Below are 24,310 nucleotides of genomic sequence, written 5' to 3' on the forward strand. Positions count from 1 at the left end.
GTTTCACTAGATCCTAACTGTTTCTGGCCTTTGGGTCTTAAGGCTAACTTAGAGGGGGAAAGAATAGGGAAAGGTAGGGAAGGCTCTGAAACCTCTCTGAGCTGGCATCCTGGGGGACCTTATGCCAGCAAGAGTCTTTACCAAGTGCTACTCTGAGGCCAGGCAACATTCAGCGTTAGCTCCCTAGCAGATGTTAGAGAGTGCTGACAGTGGGAAAGCAAGAAGTAAAGACGTGTCCAGATAATACAGTACACCTGGCGCCCGAGGTGGCTCTATTTGATTTTATTTTTGGTGGTCAGAGGCCAGTAGGAAGCGCTCCTTTAGCCCCTGGGAATTGCTGGCCCTGGATTTTCGTTCAAACCTTTCACTGGAACGAACCCTTCTCAATGGATTCTCAAAGGCACAGTCTTTAGGGAAAGGGCTTGCGTGGGACGGCTGTGAAAGTAAGGCAATGCTGGCAGGAGGAAGTGGAGCAGAAACCAGCCCACGAAAGGAAAAGCGATCGTCTTACATTTAGGACACTTGATCAGGTGTGTTAAATGGCATTTCAGAAGAAATCTGAAAGCTATTGGTTTACTAAAGGAATCAAGTAAAAGTGTCCCGGGTGGGGAAACCTCCTTAAGGGATCAAATTCGATACAATGGGTATTTCTCTCCGAAAAACTTTAAAAGCCGGGAGGCCCTTCTGGTTCCGCCCACCGACTCCCTTCCGCACCGCCTGGGACCGAGCCACTCAACCACCTCAAAAACCCGGAGAAGGCAAATCCAGTCAAGGCCTGGGAGGGGTGGGCTCCGGCCTGCCTGCACACTGGGCATGCGCAGGGGGTGGGCCGCCAGGTCGTCTAAGGGAGCCGTGACGAGTCCGGAAGCGCTAGCTAGCGCCCCTCCGCTCGAGAACTAGTTTTGTTCCGCGTCCTCGGGACAGGAGCTCTTCGGGGAGAAGCCCCGGCAGGACCAACCCGACCCCAGCCAGCACCGCAGCAATGTCCAGCAACAGCTTCGCTTACAGTGAGCAGTCCGGCGGAGGGGAGGCGACGGAGCTGGGTCAGGAGGCGACCTCGACCATTTCCCCCTCCGGCGCCTTTGGCCTCTTTAGCAGCGATCTGAAGAAGTGAGGAAGAAGGTTTGGGGTGTGGGGCTGGGAATGAGGAGCTGGGGACCCCGGAGGAGCGGGCTACGGGTTTGGGATTGGACCCCAAGAAAGGTGGGGGCGTTCTGAGACCGCACGGGAGCCGGGCGGTAGCGTTTCCCGCTGGTGGGTGGGGTTGAGTCAGTTGGGAGTGGTGGGAGTTGTGGGGGAGAGTTTGGAGTGTGTGTAGGGGTCCCTCGTCGTTTTCAAACTTTAGCGAGGAAAGAACCGTTTGGAGAGCTTCAGGTCTCATCCCCAAGACTCTCATTAAGTTGGTCTGGTCTGGGGCACCGGAATCTGATTTTTGAACAAACACTTCTAGCTTACTTAATATTTGCTGGATCAAATTTGGGAGAATTGGGCGTTATTGTGAAAAAGGTGTTTGAGGAGTTGAGAGGACGCGTTAGAGTGCTTGTTGCGTGTGGGAAACTCTTCTCTCACTCTGGAGTGTAGGAGCGTGGAGGTAGGTGTTTTAGGCGCTTTATGAATGGACAATTTTATACGAACATTCATGTTTTTGGACAATATCCTTTGCATTACAAGGGAAAAAAACCGCAATACCAAAGTAATAAGCATATAAGTAGAGAAAAGTATGACTGTGAACAAATCTTTAGGTTTTACAAATTAATAATGAGTTTGAGTTTGTTTATTATTTATTTTTAATTTTTTAAAATACTTATGTTTGAGTGACACAGAGAGACAGCATGAGCGGGAGAGGGGAAGAGAGAGGGGGTGTCACAGAATCCAAAGCAGGCTCCAGGCTCTGAGCTGTCAGCACAGAGCCCGACGCAGGGGCTCCAACCCACGAACCCTGAGATCATGACCCGAGTCCAAATCAGATACTTAACTCATTGAGCCACCCAGGCGCCCAAACAATGTGAATTTTAAAGACAAATACTAAACAATGTGCATTTAGTTTTGTAAAAGGAAAAATGAGTACCACCGAAAAATGGAAAGAAAACACCCCCAAACTTTTTGGTGGGAGGGATTTTAAACTTACAGAATTCTGGTAACTTTAAATTTTCTTGTAATCATTTTTACATTTCTCTTATTTTTAATGTCTCAGTACTAGACTATGGTCACATAATAGGCTGTCACTAGATTCATGCTAAATTAAGCTAAAGTAGCTGTGCTGATGGCCTTGTAGATGTCAGAACAGTATAATTTAAATTTCAATTTTTACTAACAAGAACAGGCAGTCTGGAAGGTTGCTAGTAGTTGAAATTGGGTTTACATTTCGACTGTATTAAGCTGACTGAAATCTTATATACAGCATGTGGAGTACAGTTTTTTTCCCCTTGTTCTCAGGTAAGATAATTTCTCTTCATTTTTCATTCAGTGCATTTAGAATGATGGATTGTTCTAATGGGGAGCTTGTTGCAGTTGCACACTTCTGTTAGCAAAATGTTCAGCTGGTGAATTACCCTGTAAGTCAGCCTCAGTGTTCTTTGCATGTGATTTGCTTACGATTAACTTACTTTTATGGTTTGTTAACATCTAAGATGTTTTTCTCTTAGAGCTTCTGACTTCCTATTTTGTCAGATTTGGGCCTGGTTTGGACAACCATGTATGGCTTTGACTGTGACCAGTGCTGTTGAGGTGACCAAGCGGGTTGGATTTAAAGTAAAAATAGCTAAGGGGCGCCTGGGTGGCTCAGTCGGTTACTCGTCCAACTTGACTCAGGTCATGGTCTAGGTTGATGAGTTCTAGCCTTTCGTCGGGCTCTGTGCGGACAGCTCCGAGCCTGGAGCCTGCTGCAGATTCCGTGTCTCCCTTTCTCTCTGCCCCTCCCCTGCTCACACTCTGTCTCTGTCTCTCTCAAAAATAAACATTGAAGAAAAAGTAAAAATAGCTAATATTTATTGAGTGCTTGTGCTTTTGTGCACACTGTTTTACATTTATCTTATTCAGTCCTCCTTAGTAGTTCAGTGGCTTGTTTCCAGATATTTGACTGATTCCATTTTGCAGATGAGGAAATTGGAGCGCAAGTGGTTAAAACTTGTCCGAGATCACAGAGCTTGAACACTACACTCTGAATTTGAACACAGGCCTAATCTCAGAGCCCATTCTCTCAAGTTCTTTATATACTACTTAACACTTGATGACATTTATGGTGCTTTTATTAGAGAATGCATACAACTTATTAAAAGTTTAAAACTTCGAAAAGTAGCCGTAGACCATGTATTACCTTGAAGTTTCCAGGAATTAGAAACATTTTGGTAATTGAACTGCAAACCTAGTGGGATTGTATATGAGCAAGGAGACCCCTGTTCTGGAAGTGTTCCTTTAATCTCTCTTCAGCCTACATTCTTGTTTAAAATGGTGATATTTTTTGACTTTTTTCCCAACCAAATGACAAAATTTAAGTAAAAAAACTTAAAGCTTATCCTATTCCTCCCCTCCTTTTTTTTTTTTTTTAACTGAGGTATTCTTGACATGTAACATGATATTAGTTTCAGGTATATAACTTCATGATTCAGTATTTGTATATATTCAGAAATGATCACCACAATAGGTCTAGTTAACGTCAGTCACTATACATAGTTACAGTTTTCTTTTTTCCTTGTGATGAGAACTTTTAAGATTTATTTTCAGTAACTTTTAAATATGCAATACAGTGTTATTGACTGTAGTCACCAAGCTTACAGTGCATCCCATGACCAACTTATTACATACCTGGAAGTTATCCCTTTTGACTCTCTCCATCCATTCACCTGCCAACTCTGCTCTAATTTTTGATGGTTGAAATAATTTCAGATTTACAAAAAAATTACAAGAATAGAACCAAGACCTACCGTTTGTGTAGAGTCATCACTTAAAAATTTTTTTTGCTACATTGCTTTATTTTTCTCTTTCTCACATACATACACACATATACATTAATATTTTGGTTTTTGATCCATTGAAAAATAGGTTGTATACATTCTGTCTCTTTACTCTTAATACCTTGGTATGTATTTAAGAACAATGATTTTTTTACATTTTTCATTTTTTTAAGGACAATATTTTTATATTGAGGAAATTTAATATCAGTACATTCTGTACTCTGTAATTGAGTGTTGTCATTTGTCTCAGTAAATAAATTTTTTTTTTTTTTTTTTTAGTATTTTTTTTCTATCTAGTACAGCATGATTGGATCCTGGATCCAATCCAGGATCATGCACTTCATTTAGTTGTTGTATCTCTTTTAATCTCCTTTAAATCTGAAATAGTTCCTTAAGCTTTGTCTTTCACTACTTTGGCACATTTGAAGAATACAAGCCAGTTATTTTACAGCATGTTAATCACTTTGGATTTGTTGGTGTTTCCTCATGTTTAGATTCGTGTTATGTACCTCTGGCTAGAAAACTCCCATAGTGATGTGGCTTTCTCAGACTTGGATCTGGAGGCAGAGTGTAAAAACGTTGTCCTCTATTTTTTTTCTCCAGTAGTCTTTCTATGGGGGGATACTTTGAGATGTGCACATGTCTTGCTCCTTATTAAATCCACCGTCTCCTAGATACAGCTACCACTGATGAATCTCCTGAGCCATTCTTTACTGCAATGGCAGCAAAATGTTGATTTCCACCTCTCCCACTTCTTCTAATCTGTTCTTTGGCCTCTTGTCTTAAAGCTTTATGTGTCCTTTGATCCTTCACTAACCACCTCAGGGATGCCTGTCACTTCCTAGTGACAGAATTACTGAGATTTTTGTTTTCTGAATTTAATCTTATTTATCAATTTTTTGTGTGTGCCTTTTTTCCTTTAAAAAAAACCTGAATTGTGGACTTTTAGATCATTTTATAAAAGCAGATCCTGTACGTCATTTATTGGTTAATCAAGACTGTATAGTAGATTATTGGTTTCAAGATGTTCAGTTTTTCCATTTAAAATGTAAAGTTTTTTTTTTCTTTCTGTATTTCTTTCTTTTGGGATTGTTGTAAACTTTTATTGCTCTTAGTTTTTTTCCTAAATTATTTTCCTGCTTTATCTTAAAGAAGTTCTTCTTTTATCTTAGCCAGTTTGGCTGTGTGTGTACAATTAAAAATAATTTTTTGGGCTGCCTGGGTGGCTTAGTAGTCAATTGTCTGACTCTTGGTTTTAGCTCAGGTCATGATCTCATGGTTTGTGCGTTTGAGCCCCGTATCGGGGCTCTGTGGTGACAGTGCGGATCCTGCTTGGGATTCTCTCTCCATCTCTCTCTGCCCCTTCTCCCCGAAATAAATAAATAAACTTAAAAAATAATTTTAATAATTTTATTTCTAGATTAAACAATTTCTAGAAAGAAACAGGAGACGTATTTTTCTTAACAATGGTAAAACTACTGAATTTCTGAATCTTCTTTGGGAGTATCATGGTGTATTAGAAAGAGCATTGGACCTGGAGTGAGAACTGGGTTTAAGTTCCTGTTTTCTGCTTGGAGTAACGTTTCCTTGTTCACTTTGCTTGATCTCTTCATTTTTTTTTTTTTTTTAAGTTTATTTATTGTTTTGAGAAAGAGAGCATGAGCAGGGGAGGGGCAGAGAGAGAGGGAGAGAGAATCCCAAGCAGGCTCCACACAGCACGGAGCCCAATGTGGGGCTCAAATTCACGAACTGTAAGATTGTGTGACCTGACCTGAAATCAAGAGTCCCACACTTAACCCACCTGAGCCACCCAGGTGCCCCTGCTTCATCTCTTGAAACTTCAGTGTCCTCTTTTCTAGAAAGGTGTTGATACTTGCCTATTTTGTGAGGTTCTCATAAGATGGTAGAATTGAAAGTGATTTCTAAACTAGAATATTAATTAACACTATTTGGAACAGCTAGTGGAAGCTGCACTGAGGTGGTGACATTTTAGTTCTTAAAGCCTAAGAAGTTTTTTTGCCAGGTGGAGGAAAGTGGGAGTTCCTCAAGCAAAGTATGTAGAAACCAGGAGAGTTGCAAAAAAACGTGCATGTTCAGATGAGACATAGATATTTATGAGCTGTAGGCAGGAATTAAGCTTGGGAATGGGCGAACGACTCCCCCATCACCCCTGCTCCTGCCAGAGAACTTCTCTTGTTTAGAAAAGAAGGCATTTTAGACATAGACTGAGGGAATACCAACATTTAAGGTTGGAACTAGGGAAAGAGACCATGCTCTGACGGGTGGGAAACCAGAGGAAGGTTTAAAAGAACAAGCAAACGGGGCGCCTGGGTGGCTCAGTCGGTTGAGCGTCCGACTTCGGCTCAGGTCACGATCTCGCGGTCCGTGAGTTTGAGCCCCGCGTCGGGCTCTGGGCTGATGGGCTCAGAGCCTGGAGCCTGCTTCCGATTCTGTGTCTCCCTCTCTCTCTGCCCCTCCCCCGTTCATGCTCTGTCTCTCTCTGTCTCAAAAATAAATAAATGTTAAAAAAAAAAATTAAAAGAACAAGCAAACAAACAAACAAAAAAACAAAACTGGGGGTGGCAGAGCTAAGGGGAAAGTTAATAAGAGGAAGGGGTCACCTATGTTAGGAGTTACATAGTGAAGATAAATAGAATGAAGCCTGAAAAGAGACCATTGGGTTTAATAATAAGAGAGAACCTTAGTAACTAGTAACTTAGCAATGCAGTACCCCCTCATACACACTAAAAAACAGCATTTTTAAGTTTGTTGAAATGGGGGTGGGTTTTTCATTTGTTTAGATTCACAGAGATGATTTAGACCCCAAACAGGCTGCCGTGCATTCCTGTAGTCATACTATGTCCTGTGATACATCGTAGTCAGTACCGCATCATTGTATTTGTACTGCGTGAATAAAGCCTAGCTTATTTTTTTAACTTAAGTTTTATTTATTGTCAGTTTTACAACATCAGTCTTGAAGATTATATATAACATTTTAATCCTTCATATCAGTGTTTCTTAGTGGCGTCCCCTAGGAAGATTACATGGGTCTGTGGTTTCTGTGTAATTACAGCAAATCTAACCTTATCTCTGTCACTTGTTCTCTCGTTCAAAAAGGCATATGGAAGTGCAGCTGAACGAAAGTAACCTTTTTATAGGGATGTTCTTGAGTGTACTTTATTAAAAATAAAGATAAACCAGTCCCAGATGTCAGTGCTGTAATAATAGTAACTTATTATTTGGGACATACATCAAAGAGTCATTGTGTCTCATACAATGTTCTAAACCTTTTTGTGTGACTGTTTCCATTTTTTATTTATATTATTGAATTTTAATTAGGGATTATATCATATTTTTATTATTTTTTCATTTAATGCTTTAAAAACCTTTTTTATTTTTATTTGAGAGAGCGAGAGTGCACGAGCAGGGGAGAGGGGCAGAGAGAGACAGAAAATCTCAAGCAGGCTCCATGCTCTGTATGGAGCCTGATGTGGGGCTTGATTCCACAACCCTGGGATCATGACCTGAGCTGAAATCAAGAGTCAGATGCTCAGTTGACTGAGCTACCCAGGTGCCCCTAATGCTTTTTTATAGTTCCAGTTGTTCAAAGCTTGCTGTACTTTGTTTTCACTTGTCCTAGTATTTCTCACTAATAATTGTATCTCATTAAGTCACCCTGTATTTTTCGGTTATGTAGTTACTCAACAAATATTTGTTGAATATTGTATAAAAGAATCTCTATTTCACATACATACTATTAGATGATATAGTTTATGTGAAAGAATAATTTGTGAGCAAAGTGTTTATCTTACAGTTTTTCTTAATAAATATTTTCACATCCTTTACTCAATTGGATGATTCAGATTCTAATATTTATTGTTTCTGTGATTAGTGTAGTTAAAAAAAATAAAGCATGACTGATTCATTGGACCATATAGAGAAGGAAATCTGGTCTGGTATCCTTATTGTATTGTACATTATTGATGTGTTATTGCATCACCCTGAAATTAATTGTATATAGTTCCAGAACAGCCATTTTCTTTATGGCATTACTTGAATCTTTACTGTGTTAGGGCTAATTGACTTGGAAACGTCATGGAGGTGTTTTAATTATTTTGAGAGAGAGAATGTGAGCGAGCATGAGTGGGGGAGGGGCAGAGAGAGAAGGGGAGAGACCTAATCCTAAGCATGCTCCACACTTTCAGCACAGAGCCCAGCGTGGGCCTTGATCCCACAAACTTGAGATCATGACCTGAACCGAAATCAAGAGTTGGACACTTAACCTACTGAGCCACCCATGTGCCCCACAATCAGAAATTTTTTGTCTCTCTTCCACTCTTCAAAATAGTTCCTTAACCTTTGTCTTTTGCTACTTCAGCACATTTGAAGAATACAAGCCAGTTATTTGCACATTAGGGATTATTCCTTATGTATAGTTCATCCTTATGTGTTTTCAGCACAAAGATACAAAACAATTATAAGACCTTTATCTTGCTTTGAAGACACTTAGAATTTAGGGCGCCTAGGTGGCTCAGTTGGTTAAACATCCAACTTCAACTCAGGTCATGATCTCATGGTTCCTGGGTTTGAGCCATGCGTCGGGCTCCATGCTGACAGCTTGGAGCCTGGAGCCTGCCTCAGATTCTGTGTCTCCCTTTCTCTCTTCTTCTCCCCTGTGCACGCTCTGTTTCTGTCTCTCAAAAATGAATAAACATTGAAAAACAAATTCGAATTTAGTTGGTGAGATAAAGCTAAAAGTGAACTAATAATAATACGAGTATATAATTAATGTTAAATTGCATAATTCTTAGCTTTTCAGTGTGATATTTCTAACCAAAAGATATTTAAGCCTTTACTTATGTAAACAGTACTTTACTGAACAAAATGGAAATGCTGCAATTTTGGTATGTCAGACATTTTAGTTTGAGACGCTACAAGTGTTGGAGCCCTGGTTTGTCAGCATATTATGAAGAGGCATAGGCTTCTCATTGTTAATTCCTTTCTTTTGTGCTCAGAAGTCCAGGGTTGCAAGTATGTAAATAGATTCCACTAATGATTTCTGTAGCATGATGTTGTGCTTCAATTATGTTTGAAGGACATATGTCCAAATATATTATTGTTTTTAACAACATATTTGCCATGTTATGTGTGTAAGTTGGATTCACCTTTTTTATTTGTAAAGGGCACGTAAAATTCTAGGCAGTGTCAGTGTTTTATTGATCTTTGACTTGGTTAATTCCATGTGTTCCAAGATGGCAGTTAATGGAATAAGAAACTGTGTAATGGTATCTGCAATGCATTCCCAGCTAGATGAGCTAGTTGTTTTTGTCTTCACATAAATAAGATTGCTAGTTTTATAAGACCAACTACTCAAGTTAAAAATTGTCATTTCGCTGATACATAGGGTTCCTATAATTTAATTCTTGAAATATACTTCAAATCAAGTAAGATTTTACCACATTGTACAAGAAAATTGATGAAATAGTGCCTGTAAGCAGATTCCTATTTTCCAACAGATTATAAAAGTGTTCCATTTTATTGTTCTTCTTGGGGGAGAGTCAGTTCTGACTTTTACTATATATCTTAATAAATATTCAGCCAAGGGTCACCTGTGTGGCTCAATCTGTGGCTCAAGACACTCAGTCAGTTAAGTGTTTGACTTTGTCTCAGGTCATGATCTAACGGTTCGTGGGTTCAAGCCCTGCATCGGGCTCTGTGTTCAGGGCCTGGAGCCTGCTTCAGATTCTCTGTCTCCTTGTCTCTCTGCCCCTCCTCTTCTCGTGCTCTGCCTCACACTCTCAAAAATAAATAAATGTAAAAATAAAATAAAATAAATAAAAAATAAATATTCAGCCACGAAATATTCATCTTTGATACAGAGTATGTTATTTTAAGATCACTGATCTGGTGAAATCCAGGGAGAAAATCTGGAATATTTAAATTTCAAGCCTTACAGTTAACTCCCAAGATGTGTTATATTGCATTATTTCTAGGCAGGTTTTTTTTAATGTTTATTTTTGAGAGAGAGAGAGACCGCGAGCATGAGCAGGGGAGGGGTAGAGAGAGAGACACACAGAATCCGAAGCAGGTTCCAGGCTCTGAGCTGTCAGCACAGAGCCTGACGTGGGGCTCAAACTCACGGACCGTGAGATCATGACCTGGGCTGAAGTTTGACACTCAACTGACTGAGCCACTCAGGCACCCCTGTTTGTTTTTTTTTTTTTTAATTTTATTTATTTATTTATTTTTGAGAGAGAGAGAGAGAGAGAGAGAGAGAGAGCGAGCATAGGAGGGGCAAAGACAGAGGGAGAAAGAGACTCCTAAGCAGGCTCTACACACGTAGTGTAGAGCCTGATGTGGGGCTCGAACTTGTGAACTGTGAAATCGTGACCTGTGCCAAAATCTAGAGTAGGATGCTTAGTTGACTGAGCTACCCAGGTGCCCCTTGTTTGTTTTTTCTTAAGTTCTTCTTCCAGTGTGGGGCTCTAACTCATGACCCCAAGACCAAGAGTCGCACATTTTACCAACTGAACCAGCCAGGCGTCCCTTATTTCTAAAAAGTATTTAGAATTTAGAGCAATACTACTAGAATGAATGATTAAAACAAAACAGAAAAAGAAGACAGATGGTTGGTTGAAATGTTCTTTTTTTTACTGCATGAAAAGTTACAAATGATCATGGAATGACAAATGTATTATAGTGAAATAATTTGACAGTATTGCATTTGTGTATATAAATGAACTACTGACAAAAACAAATTGCCCGTAGTCCAAATTCAGAATTTAAAGTGAAGCACCCAAAGTAGAATAATCAAGGAAATGATTTTCCTTTATTTCATATGATTATGAGTAACGTTCATTGGTTTGTGTATTTAGGGAAGACTTATTTAGCATATCAGCTGGAAAAAGTTCATAGGTATACAGAAATGAACAATTTATAGTCAATGTCTGCTATTGATGGGATGATCGTTTGTATTGCCGATAGGAACCGACCTAATTAGAAGGCCAGTGCCTTAACCTTTCAGCTGAGTGCAGTGGCATGGCAGCTGGACAAGGGAGAGACTCATGAATAATGCCAATTCCAAAATCATGGGTTTTGGAAGTAGGCTGAGCTACACTTTATCCAGCTTTACTCTAGGAATGGATTTTCTCAAAATTTGTTAAAGCCTCGATTAAGAGTTTGGTCATGAAGGATGAGGGGGAAATTAGTACTATGAGGGCAAAGAGGTAGGGGGCCAGATTGTGTAGGGGCTTTGGATTTAACTTTGAATCATAGGAGCAGCAATCGGAAGGTTTTGAGCAGTATGGGCATTTAGAAGTTCATCAGTAACTATTAAGTGCCTGTTGTGTGCCATCTATATTTCATGCATCAAGAAGATTATAGTCTGTGGGGTACTTGGAACCTGCTCGTTCGTGTCCAGTGTTTATTCACTAACTTAAAAAAATTACAGAAGTAATTTATTGAATTAACATATATTAATGGCTTCAGTATGCTAGGCACTGTTTTTGATGCTGGGGATTAAGTAATGGGCAGAACGCCTGCTTTCATGGAAGACAATCAAAGAGGGCAATGTATGGTTGGTCATTTGGTGATAAGGAATGCTGTGGCGAGAAATAAAGCAGGGAAAGAGGACAGACAGTTAGGGTGGAGACTGGGTTGGAGTTTGAAATAGCAAGGTCAGGAAAATGTCCTTGAGAATTTGTTAATGGAGCCCAGACCTGAAGCAAGTGAGCAGTGACACTTGGGGAGAGTATTACGTCAGAAGAAATTGTAACTGCCCAGGCCCTGAAGTAGGAGAATTTTGGACCTGTGTGAGGATCAACAGACAGGCCAGTATGGTTGGAGCAGAGTGAGAGAAGAGGAGGGGGCAAGTCGGTAGGTGAGGAGGTCAGAGACGTAAGGAACCAGATTGCAAAGGGCCATGTAAATCATTGTAAGAACTTCGATTTTACTGACTGAGAAGGGAAGCTATTGGAGGGTTTTGAACAGAGAAGTGAGGTGATCCAGCTCACCTTTTAAATGTATCGCTTTGCCTCCTGAACTAGGAATAGACTCCAGATTTAAGGCAGGGAGACTGGCAGGGAGACTAATGCAGTAATCCAGGCAAGCGAAGATGATGACTAAATCAGATTGGTGGTAATAGAGAGAAAGGGTTAAATTGGAAGGTAGAGCCAGTGAGATTTTGCTGATGATTTGGGTGTATGACAGAAAAAGGTATCAAGGATGGATACAAGGGTTTTGTTTTGTTTTGTTTTGTTTTGTTTTGTTTTGTTTTGTTTTCCTAAGTAGCTATAAGTTTGGAGTTGGCTGTCCACTAAAATCAAGGTGTGTGAAGAGGAAGTTTTTAAAGGGGAGGGGAATCAAGAGCTTGAGCATGTAAAGTTTGAGATGCTTATTAGACATCCAGGTGGAGATATTAAATAGGCAGTTGGATGAATGAATCTGGAGCTTAAGGGAGGATTCAGAGTAGTGATATATATTGAGTCATCAGGTTCTAGATGGTAGTAAATACCATGGATTGGACGAGGCACTGAGGAGAAAGAGAAAAGGTCAGAGTACTAAACCCCGGGGCATTCCTGGAGCAGTTGTGTCAAACAGTACCAATAGGGTCAAGTAACATGATTACTGACAAGTGAGTTTGTACGTGTGGAAGATTTTGGTGATGTTGACAAGCAGTTCAGATGCAGAGGTAGGACTGAAAACCTGACTGGAGTGGGTTTAAGAGAGAAAGGAGAAGAATCGCTGTTAGTATGTATTAAAGTATAAGGGGAGCAGAAAAATGGAATGGTACCTGGAAGGGGATGTTAAGACAAAGGATTTTTTTTTTTAATGGGAAAAACTATTTTATCTTGTTTTCTGATGGAACCATCTGATGTACAGGAGGAAAAATTGATGATGTAACAAAGAGGAGAGAATCACTGGGCTGTTAGCTCTTTTCCTTATAGAAAATTTGGCAATTGCAAGTTAGCTAAAAAATAACAACCCTAATTTCAACACCCAAAGAGAATCAATTAACATATTACAGATCTTCCTTGTCCTTTTTCTTTTGCATATATGCATGCTCTGTATTTTAAAAGCAAAGGTGTATGCTTTTGTAGTGTAATATAGCATTATGATTTTTTTTTCATTTACTAATACATGGAGTCTGTTCATTTCTTAAAGGCTAGTCCTTTTAAGACAAATTGTAATTAAGCTACTATCTTGAAAGAAGCAGTAAACTTTTAGAAAAATGAACAACTGCAGTTTACAAGTGAAATTATATAGCTAGTTCCACTTCGGGTTTTAAATAGTGTCTTGTGTAGAGTGGGACCTTATTAATTATTAATCACAGAAGTAAAGGGAATTATCTAACAAAAGAATCAATACTGATGATGTTAGATGGTGGCAATGATCAGGGCTTTCCACACACACCTGTGTATATTAGGTTGAGGGAATAGTATATACATGTGTTTACAGCTGTGCTGTTGAATACGGTAGCCACTAGCCAAATGTAAATATTTTTTTTTTTAATGTTTATTTATTTTTGAGAGAGACAGAGACAGAATGTGAGTGGGTTAGGGGCAGAGAGAGAGGGAGACACAGAATCCGAAGCAGGCTCCAGGCTCTGAGCTGTCAGTACAGAGCCTGACGCGGGGCTTGAACTCACGAGCTGTGAGATCATGACCTGAGCCGAAGTCGGACGCTCAACCGACTGAGCCACCCAGGCACCCCCAAATGTAAATATTTAATTAAAATTTAAAAATGCAGTTTCTGAGTCACACTAGCCACATCACTAGCAGTTACTATATTCAATAGTGCAGATAAAGAACATTTCCGTTATCATAGGATATTCTGTTGGACGCTGCTGGTTTAGAGGCAAGGATTTAAGGCTTATATAGGGTACCAGAAAGAGTTCTATGTGACTGGAGCACAGTCGGAGTGGAAATGAGGTGAAACTGGTAAAAGATGATTGATAGGTAATCAGCGTCCATATTATGAAGGGTCTCACATACCATGCTCAGGCATTTGGACTTTGTCCTGGTGGTTTGCACGGTAAGGGGCTCCAAAGGATTTTTAAGTAGAGGAGCAACAGAGTGATATTTGCATTTTAGGAAGGTCACTCTGCCTCCACTGGGTGTTTGGATTGGTCAGCGATGTAAATGGTATTAAAAACACAGAAGATAGAGCAGTCTTGGAGTGAGGAGGGAAAGTGTTGAGTTCCAGTTTGGACCTGTTGAGTTTGAGGTAATAGTTAGGCATCCATTAAGCAGTTAGATACATGGATGTGGTGTTCGGTAGAGATACCTAGGCTAGGATAGATTTGGGAATCAACAATCAGTAGATGATTTTGGAAGCCATTGAAGGGAAGGTGTGTGGTATGTGAAGAGAAGGCCAACATTGAAAGAAATGGGACAATTGAAGCCCCTCTAGGAGACCAAAAAGAGAGAATGAAGTTTGGGGAAACCTTCAAAGTTGATTATACAGACAGAGCTTTTGCATTGTGTTTAAGGTATGGGAAAAGAGTGAAAGCCACCTCTGTAGGAGGAATATGGCAGATAAATTGTCCATTATGGTTTGTTGAGGCAGTATGGCATAATGCTTAAGGACATCTACCCTGCAGTTTCTCTGTCTTGGTATGAAAACTTGTCATAGTGTTAATAAGTGGTATTTGGGCAGGTTAGTTTACCATTCTGTGCCCTCGGTTTCCTTATCTGTAAGATGGAGATGAGGATAATCGTACCTACACTCTCTAAATTATTGTGAGGATTAAAAGATTTAACACATGTAAACAGTCAGCAGCGTCTGACACATAACAAGCACATAATTACTGTTCCTCTTTTAACACCATTAAGGTCATCTGAACTTCTTAAAGTTTTGTTTTTAATACAGTGTACTTTTTCAACTTAAAATTTTAGAATCATTATTAGTTTTCATATTAACCACTGCTTTATATTTTAAATTTCAAATTACTGTTAAACTTCACACTATTGTTTTTTGAATTCTAATCCACAAGCATTTAAAACTCCTAAATGACATAAAATATCTTTAATTTGTGCCACATAAAAGCAAGTGAAGTTAATAAACACTAGGTGAATTCTGTGTGGATATCAAGGATTTGGGAATAATGACTATAGATTGTTATAAGGGAGTAAAAACGTATTTGTTTTAAACTTTTTATTTAACCTCCAGTCTTGTGGATAGATATTCTATTACTTTTAAATCGTCTATTCTTACAGAAGGAGCTCATTTCTCATTTTTCCTGATAGAAAAGGAACTTATGTATGTTTTGCTATAACAGAAATCAAAGAAAGAGAGTGTTCAGGAAGGATGTAAGTGGTCAGCAGTGTGAGCTGCTGTGGTGATTAGTCCAGTAAAACAAAGTCAGAGAAAATATTTCTTGGATTTAGTGATAAGGCTGGTGACCTTGGTGGTGGTACTGGCAACAGTGTTAGGGGAAATCAGGTTGCATTGGATTGACAAAAGGGTGAGAAGTGAGGAAAGGAATACACTTCCCTGAAGATCTTTGGCTTTCAGGGGAGGAGAGAGGATGGAATTGCAGGGACACGTGGAATCTAAGGAGCTTTTATTTTAAGGGTTGGAAGGGTTGAGAATGTTTAAATGCTGACTGGAAGGCGGCAATAGAGAATGGTGTTCGGAAACAAGAGAGAGAGAACTATACAACAGAGAAAAGGAAGAAAGGTTGGATTTGCAGTCTGGGTAAGTGTATAGCGTTTTGTTAACGAGAGGGGAAAAATGGTTGGATCATCTGATGAGAGTGGGAGAGGAAGTGGTAGGGGTAAAAGTTCGAGAAGTCTGAAGTAGCTGCTGTAGACAATAGGTTAAGGCCGGTTGTCCTGACAGAAAACCGGGAAGGCTGGCTGGATGATATTGAGGGCTTGCCTAGTGGAGGTTAGATACCATTCATTTATATTGTCAGCACTCTGATCTTATTCTCCAGCAGCTGTCAACAGTCCTTGCATAAATGTGAAGAAAATGGTCAATTCATGTAGTGGGATCGAGTTTTGCTTGGTGGTGCTATGAATGACAGTTCAGCAAGGAAATTTAGGATATTGATAAAAAAAAAGATGTGGAAGTAATTAAAGATGGTATCTAAATTGGAGTGGGAAAGAAGCAAAGGGTAGTAGGGGGCTGATAGGAAGACAAAAACAGAAGGTCAGGGAACCAGAGTGTCTAAGGAGTTAAAGGTATAGGTGTTGTGCGAATACCTGAGTGAGAGTCCTAGAAGGATAGGATAATCATCAGAGAGCTTTATTAATTCACTATTTCAGAGATTGAGTACTTTCAGGTATTCACAAGGTTTGGGTGTGATTTACGGTTTGACTGTGTCAGTTAATGGCTGAAAGTTGTCTGGAGCTGAGATCAGTAAAGAAGATTAGGCTAAGGAATTTAGAAATTCCTAAAAGAAGGACACTGGATGGGCTTCCAAGTGGTTGTTAAAATCACTCTGAATAATCCCTAGTGGCTAAAATGTCTTAATTGTGTAGAGGATTGGCAAATGTTAACAGCAAGGATAAAAGGAGTAGGTAAACTCAGTGGTTGAAGATTTTTTTCCTATGGATGTATTGAGTTTAGTATCAGAAAGAATTTATTATTTTTTTATCATCAGTGCATATCATTGTTTCCTTTATACAATGACTGCTAGAAAACTTAGAACACAATTTGTGATGTATAACTAGCAGGTATATGGAGCTTTGTGCCATGCATTTTGACTTGAGCCTTACTCTTTTATTTTAATTTCTTTATTTTTCCTTTCCCCATAGACAATTTTTTTAACTTGTTTTATTTTTTATTTTTTTTAAGTTTACATCCAAATTAGTTAGCATATAGTCCAACAATGATTTCAGGAGTAGATTCCTTAGTGCCTCTTACCCATTTAGCCCATCCCCCCTCCCACAACCCCTCCCGTAGCCCTCAGTTCGTTCTCCATATTTATGAGTCTCTTCTGTTTTGTCCCCCTCCCTGTTTTTATATTCTTTTTGTTTCCCTTCCCTTATGTTCATCTGTTTTGTCTCTTAAAGTCCTCCTATGAGTGAAGTCATACGATTTTTGTCTTTCTGTCACTGACGAATTTCACTAGCATAATACCCTCCAGTTCCATCCACGTAGTTACAAATGGCAAGATTTCATTCTTTTTGATGGCCGAGTAATGCTCCATTGTATATATATATATACTACATCTTCTTTATCCATTCATCCATCGATGGACATTTGGGCTCTTTCCATACTTTGGCTGTTGTTGATACTGCTGCTATAAACATGGGGGTGCATGTGTCCCTTCGAAACAGCACACCGGAATGCCTTGGATAAATGCCTAGTAGTGCAATTGCTGGGTCGTAGGGTAGTTCTATTTTTAGTTTTTTGAGGAACCTCCATACTTTTTTCCAGAGTGGCTGCACCAGCTTGCATTCCTATCCCCATATAAAATTTTAAAGTGTTGCTCCATATTATGAATAATTGACTATCCCCCTTAAATTCAAGTTGGGGACCAGGTCAATACATAAGTAAATACACCTAAGTAATTGTGGGAGAGTTAACAGTTACTTTTGTCATTCATTGCTTCTACACCATACCACCATCACCATAATTGCCAAACATTTATTGAGTGGCTTCACTGTTTAGCCTCTGTTCTTGAGTTAGGAGACACAAACCAGCATTATAATAGTAATAATAACAGTAGTAACACCTTATATTTTTATATTACTTTTATTTTCTATGGCTTTCTGGCATCCACCCCATATATCTCAAGATTTCATAAGTCTCCCAGTCTTCATAGTAACATACTAGTCCCGTCTTCTGTCCTGCCTGCTAAACCTTGGTGACAATCAAGTCTAAATTCTTTCTGTTCAAAACCACCCATTGTCTCTGGACTTTGAGCCTTGTTTTTTCCTTCCTTACACCCCACGCTGCAGAGATCTCCAGGTCCTCCTTAACCCAGGCCTCTTTTGGCTTGATTATTGGCACTAAATGCATATAAGACTCTTGTGTTCCATGGGTATGGATGGCCTTTTCACCCCATCTAATTTTGTATCCTCTTACTTTCTTACCCATATACTCATACTTTCACTTGTTTTGGATCCCATCTTCAATTTTTACAGGACTCCATGCCTACATACTTGTACTATTGCTTCATTTTTTTTAAAGTTTATTTATTTTGAGAGAGAGAGAGTGAGAGAGAGAGGGAGAGAGTGTGCACAAGTGGGGGAGGGGCAGAGAGAGAGAGAAAGAGAGAGAGAGGAAAGAGAATCCCAAGCAGGCTCTGAACTCCCAGTGCAGAGCCTGGTGGGGAGCTCAAACTCATAAACTGTGAGATCATGACCTGAGCTCAAGTTGGATGCCCAACTGACTGAGCCATCCCGGTGCCCCTATGTCTCCGTTTTTCTAAGTTCTCTTATGGTCCAATATGTGTAACTGTCTATAGGGTATCTTTGTTTTCAAAATAGAGAAATAGTTCCCATGTTATCTGAGTTCATGGGTGCTATTCCCTCATACTTCCTTGGTTTTGGAACTTTAGGACCTGTACCTTTGTTCTTTGAAAACAGTTTTCTGTTGGTCATGTATCCAGGTATCAGTTTGCAAAACATTTTTTTTTTAAATTTTTCTTTTTTAACATTTATTTATTTTTGAGACAGAGAGAGAGCATGAACGGGGCGGGGCAGAGAGAGAGAGGGAGACACAGAATGGGAAGCAGACTCCAGGCTCTGAGCCATCAGCCCAGAGCCCGACGCGGGGCTCGAACTCACAGACCGCGAGATCGTGACCTGAGCTGAAGTCGGACGCTTAACCGACTGAGCCACCCAGGCGCCCCTGCAAAACATTTTTTATGTCCCCCCCCCCCCCCCCCCCCCCGCCAAGGACACAGTTTTATTAGTGACTTACATTAAGGTGCAATGTCTGCTAAATCATAAAATATCCTTTAAAAATGTATTGACTCGTTTATACTCCTTTCCTTCCCCTTATGTATTGACATGTTTCAAATGCTGATATTGAAACAAATTCAAAACAGGATCATTACAACATGTGGCAAATAACTTATTTGCATAACGGTGTTCTCATTTAAACTGATGCTTTAATATGTTAAATTTTATTGATGAAAATACTGCATTCACATATTTCATAAAACCAGAGATAAGAGGGCCTTAGAAAATTTCTAGTTGAGGTTTCAGAATGCTAACACTAAGAAAAAAAGTTGGTACTTGCTAGTGTCAAATGGAATAACTACAGGATATTAAAGGGGACAATGGTCAGTGAAGGCTGGAGCTGCTGGAGAGCACTTTGATTTGGGCATATACACAAGGAAGGAACGACGAAGAGTGTTCTTTTTTTTTTTTTTCAATATTTTATTTTTAACTTAATTTCCACACCCAATGTAGGGCTCTAATTCACAGCCCTGAGTTTAAAGATGAAGAGGATGAAGAGTATTCTTAGGAGGATATATGCCAAGAACAAAGGTAAAATATTGTGCCTTTTTTTCTGGCAACAGTGAGTGAACCAGTGTGGATAAAGAGCCGAGTTCCTGGAAAGGAGCAGTGGAAAATGAGATTTGAGAAGTAGTTGCTAGAGTTTGAAGAAAATTGGAATTTAACTTCCTTTCTCAGAATAGGAGTTGATGATTACAAGTGATTACTGCAGTGGTGTTTTGGGAAGATTAATCTGGAATTGTGTGGAGAATAGATTGGAGAAAAGAAACTGGAGACAGAGGGACCAAAATGGAGACAGTTAGAAATGTCTAAGAGTAATTTGATAATAGTTTGGAATTTGTTGGTGTAAGTGGGTTTGAAGAGGAAGTAAATTGTGAGCACATTGAGAAAGGGGGGAATTTATAGGTCTTACTCACAGGGTTTGGTTGAGGGGAGGAAGGAATCACGAGGTTCAGGTTTTAACTAGAAGAATTTGGGGACTGTTGACTGAAATGAGGAAGGCTTGAGAGGACATTTGGGGAGGTGAAAGGACATTTTCATTGGTGACGTTGAATTAAACTGTTGATAGGTGTTTGAGAATGTTTTGATGGCATGAGAGCAATACATTTATTTTGTCTATGACTAAATGCACTTTTCATTAGATTGAATCAAATTCTGTCAAAAATCTGCTCTTGAGATATGTTTGTGGTTATTGGAAAGGTTAATGTAACATTGGCCCCGAAATATTTGGGAATGAGAAAAAAAGGAAAACATAGCCCCTAAAGAACGTTAGCACCAAATAGTGTGAACAATTAGATTACTAAAGGAATATAAATGGCTACACTAGTAATCAAAGGAATGCAAGGACCCTTCCTACATTCATTTATAAAATAATAGTGACAACAGAGTAATTTCTGTTATATTTTTATTTGGCATGCTGAAAATGAATTTTTGTTGAAATTTTACCTAATTCTAGAAATCCAGAAGTATGGGACACTTCTGAATATATGAACTCAGAACCTTTGGGAGCAGTAATAAGAATTTTTACAAACACTTTATGTACTTTAATAAAATCAAAATAGATGACTCTTATTTAATAGTACATGTTGTAGAAATTCTAGGGTTAATTAAAAGTAAATTTAAAAACACATAGTTTTTATAGTTTCTGGTTATCTAATGATATCAATAATTAGAAAATAACAGATTGGTTTTCTCAAGGTGATTAGATACTTGAACAGTTCTTTAAAGAGAAAATGTGGTTACTCACTTGGAAGTCAGAGATAGTTTTTGTTTATACACACACACACACACACACACACACAGTGTCGTATATATTGGTAACTTGCACATTTCTTAACAAATGATTTTGGATGATAATGACCACAAATGATTTTTTCTTACTTTCTTTAGCATTCTTAGTATTTTAAAACTTCATTAATGTAGTAAAAAATTATAAAAATATTCAATGTAATTTGGTCAGTAGTATGTTTTATATTTCAAAAATTTTTAAATTAACATGTGGAAATAAGTTAATTTTTTGAAAATGACAGTTATAGATGATAATCTCTTCAAAAGATGGCAAAATTTAATCATGTTAATTTCGGTGATTTGCACTTTTAGATTCTATTCCTGTCAAATAGGAATTTGTAGGACCTTTTTTTGTTTTGTTTTTTTTTTAATGTTTACTTTTAAGAGAGAGAAACAGAGCACAAGCAGGGGAGGGGCAGAGAGAGAGAGAGAGAGAGAGAGCGCGAGCTGGAGCACAGAATCTGAAGCAGGCTCTAGGTTCTGAGCTGTCAGCATAGAGCTGGGTGCACGGCTCGAACTCACAGACAGCGAGATCATGACCTGAGTGGAAGTCAGATGCTTAACCGACTGAGCCACTCAGGTGCCCCCTTTTTTTCTGTTTCAAGGCTTACATGGCCTTCATCAGGAAACATGATTTTTAAAAAAAATTGTAAAAAATACATAACATTAAATTTACATCTTAACCACTTAAAATTTTTTTTTTAATGTTTATTCATTTTTGAGAGAGAGAGAAAGAAAGCGAGCGCGTGAGCGGGGGAGGGGCAGAGAGAGAGAGAGGGAGACAGAATCTGAAGCAGCTCCAGGCTGTCAGCTGTCAGCACCGAGTCTGATACAGTGCTCAAACCCACAGACTGTGAGATCATGACCTGAGCTGAAGTTGGCCCCTTAACCAACTGAGCCACCCAGGCGCCCTATCATCTGAACCACTTTTTTTTTTTTTTTTTTTTTTTTTTTTACATTTCTTTTATTATTTTTGAGAGGCAGAGAGAGACAGAGCAGAGAGGCAGGGGCAGAGAGAGAGGGAGACACAGAATCTGAAGCAAGCTCCAGGCTCTGAGCTGTCAGCACAGAGCCCAACGCGGGGCTCGAACCCACGAACCGTGAGATCACAACCTGAGCCGAAGTCAGACGTTCAACTGACTGAGCCACCCAGGGGCCCCTGAACCACTTTTAAGTGTACAGTTTAGTAGTGTTAAGTATATTCACACTATCATATAATAGATGTCTGCAACTTTTACATCTTGTAACTCTGCCATGTGACTTTTAAAAACAATTTTTTACTGAGATTTTTAAGTGCTTCAGGGACAAAGCTTATCTAAGGTGGAGATTGCATATTGGTTTCCTCAATTCCCTACACAGAAGGCTGATCCAAGCTCATCAGATGGAAAACTTGCCTTCTGTGGCCTTGGAAAATTGTGTGTGTGGGGTTTTTTTTTTGTTTAAGAATTTAAAAATTAATCTAGCTTTGGGTTGGCATATCTTATTAACACAGTTGTAGAACACTTATATTTATTCTACTATAGTTTATGAATTTCTTGGAGGAAAATCTAATACTAATACCCAAACTTGATGCACATACAGACTCTTTGGCATATCTGTGTTTGTGCCCATCTGTTACTGTGGCACCATGCCCGTCATTGTGGTGGCATGCCAGTAGCAGTGAGGCATGAGAGCCAACAAAGATGAATTGTTTGGATGGAATACGCTATTCTGTAATACTAATTAATTTTGAGCTGATGAATCTACATGAAATAAAGTTAACCAAATACAGTCAAAGTAATGTCAGTGAAAATAAAATTTATTTTGACTTATACGGAAGTGTATCACAGATGTTTTAGACTTCTAGTGAGAATAATTAGAATGAGTGTTTATTATGGTTCCATGGTCAGTTTTCTTTTCATAAAAATTGTGAATTTAAGAGAAAAAGTATACAATTTTGTTGTGGTAGATTGTAGATCAGAGAGGAAGTACTATGGTATTGTAGGTTATGGATTTTATATGTATGGGATATTACTTTATAATTCTTGAATTATAACAAGTTGACAGCAGTGTGGTGGTAAAAGGGAAGAATGTTGAATTTCAAAACAAGACTCAAGATTAATTGCTTGCTTTGCCATTCCCTGGTTCTGTGGTAGTACAGTTAAAAGTTGTGTGAGTTTAGAATTTCTTATGTGTGTATAATTTTCTGCTTGTATGTTGTCCTTACATTTTTGAGCTTCAGTTTATTTATCAAATGGGAATAATAAAGCCACACATGCTTCACAGAGAGTTTGTGATACTAAAATAAGATGGTGTTATAGGTTCTAGAAAACAATACCATTATCAGGTAGCTAAAATGAATTAATTATGTTATAAATGCAAGGCATGTTAATGGCAAGGTAGTCAGTAATGTAGAAAATACATAGCTCTCATTCCTATACCCCCAGAGATAACCACAATGAAAAAGTTCTTAGGTATCCTTCCAGAAAATTTTTTTAAGCCAAATGATAATATATATACTGTTCTCTAATGTATCTTGCTTTTCCTTTAATACATCTTGGAGGCCTTTCCTCCATCTTGGAGGCATCTGAGACTATTTCAGAGTTTTTAACCACTGTGTAGTATTTCCTAGTATTCCTTTTTATTTAATTAGTTATTTTGAAGAGCATTTGATTGATTTCACTTTTTATTGAGTATAAGCAATACTGTAACAGAATTTTTTGCATAGGTATGAGAATTTATCTATTTGTAGTAAAAATACCTAGAAATAGAGTTGTAGGTCAAAGGTTACCACATTTTAAATTATGATAGATATTGCTGAATTACCTTCCAGATGGGTTGCACCAGTTTTATCCCTCCACCAACAGTAAAGTCTGTTTCCCTTGCACTTTTGCCAATACTGGGTACCATCCAATTTCATAATATTTGCCAATCTTATAGGGGCAAAATGTTATTACACGGAGTCTTCATAATTGTGAGTACAGTGAGTCTTTTTCCTCATATTTATTGGTTTATTCTTTCAGTAAATACTTTTAAATGTCTTTTATCCATTTCCCTGTTGGATCAACTCTTACTGATTAGTTAAGGGTTCTTCATATTTTAAGAAAATTACTCATTTTTTGGACTTAGTTTATGGCATCTTTTTAAGTGTAAAAGTTTTAAAACCTTCTGTGTTTATTTTTTCTTTTCTCGCTTCTGAGACTCCCCCAATCTTCCCCCCACCCCAATCTTTTATAGAAAGTGGCATTTTTGGTTTACAGTGAAACGGAACTTTTCCCAGTGCCAACCGATTTTTTGTCTCAGCACATATAAACTCAACTAGCTCAATGCTCTGTGAGATTTTCTTATTTTTATTTTTTAAAAATGTTTATTTATTTTGAGAGGGACAGAGATAGCACTGGTGGAAGAGAGAGAGAGAGAGAGAGAGAGAGAGAGAGAGAGAATGAATCAGTCCTAATCTGGCTTTTTGATGCCAGTGCAGAGCCTGATTGCGGGGCTCAAACTCACAAAACCCGAGATCATGGCCTGAGCCCAAACCAAGAGTCAGATGCTTAACTAACTGAGCCATTCAGGTTCCCTTGAGATTTTAAAACTTTAAGGATGAGTCCTCACATTTTATTTTTTATTTATTTTTATTTTTTTATTATTATTCTTATTTTTTTAAATATGAAA

The 24,310-nt window shown here is 38.7% G+C and overlaps 1 protein-coding gene across 2 annotated transcripts in view; it reads left to right on the top strand.

Annotated features, from left to right (window-relative positions):
* Window positions 1–817: 817 nt before the first annotated feature.
* Window positions 818–24,310, top strand: part of AP3B1 (adaptor related protein complex 3 subunit beta 1) — a 262,084-nt gene continuing 238,591 nt past the window's right edge. Inside the window, exon 1 of one of the 2 annotated variants that reach the window (XM_053907254.1) lies at window positions 818–1,110. In XM_053907254.1, the coding sequence (XP_053763229.1) occupies window positions 983–1,110 (128 nt within the window). In that variant the 5' untranslated portion in view covers window positions 818–982. The remainder of the gene's footprint in view (window positions 1,111–24,310) is intronic. The other variant, XM_019462933.2, reaches the window with a different exon arrangement.

The sequence above is a fragment of the Panthera pardus genome, unplaced genomic scaffold (assembly GCF_024362965.1).
Source record: "Panthera pardus isolate Hobbes unplaced genomic scaffold, ASM2436296v1 HiC_scaffold_2, whole genome shotgun sequence".
NCBI classification, from domain to species: Eukaryota; Metazoa; Chordata; class Mammalia; order Carnivora; family Felidae; genus Panthera; species Panthera pardus.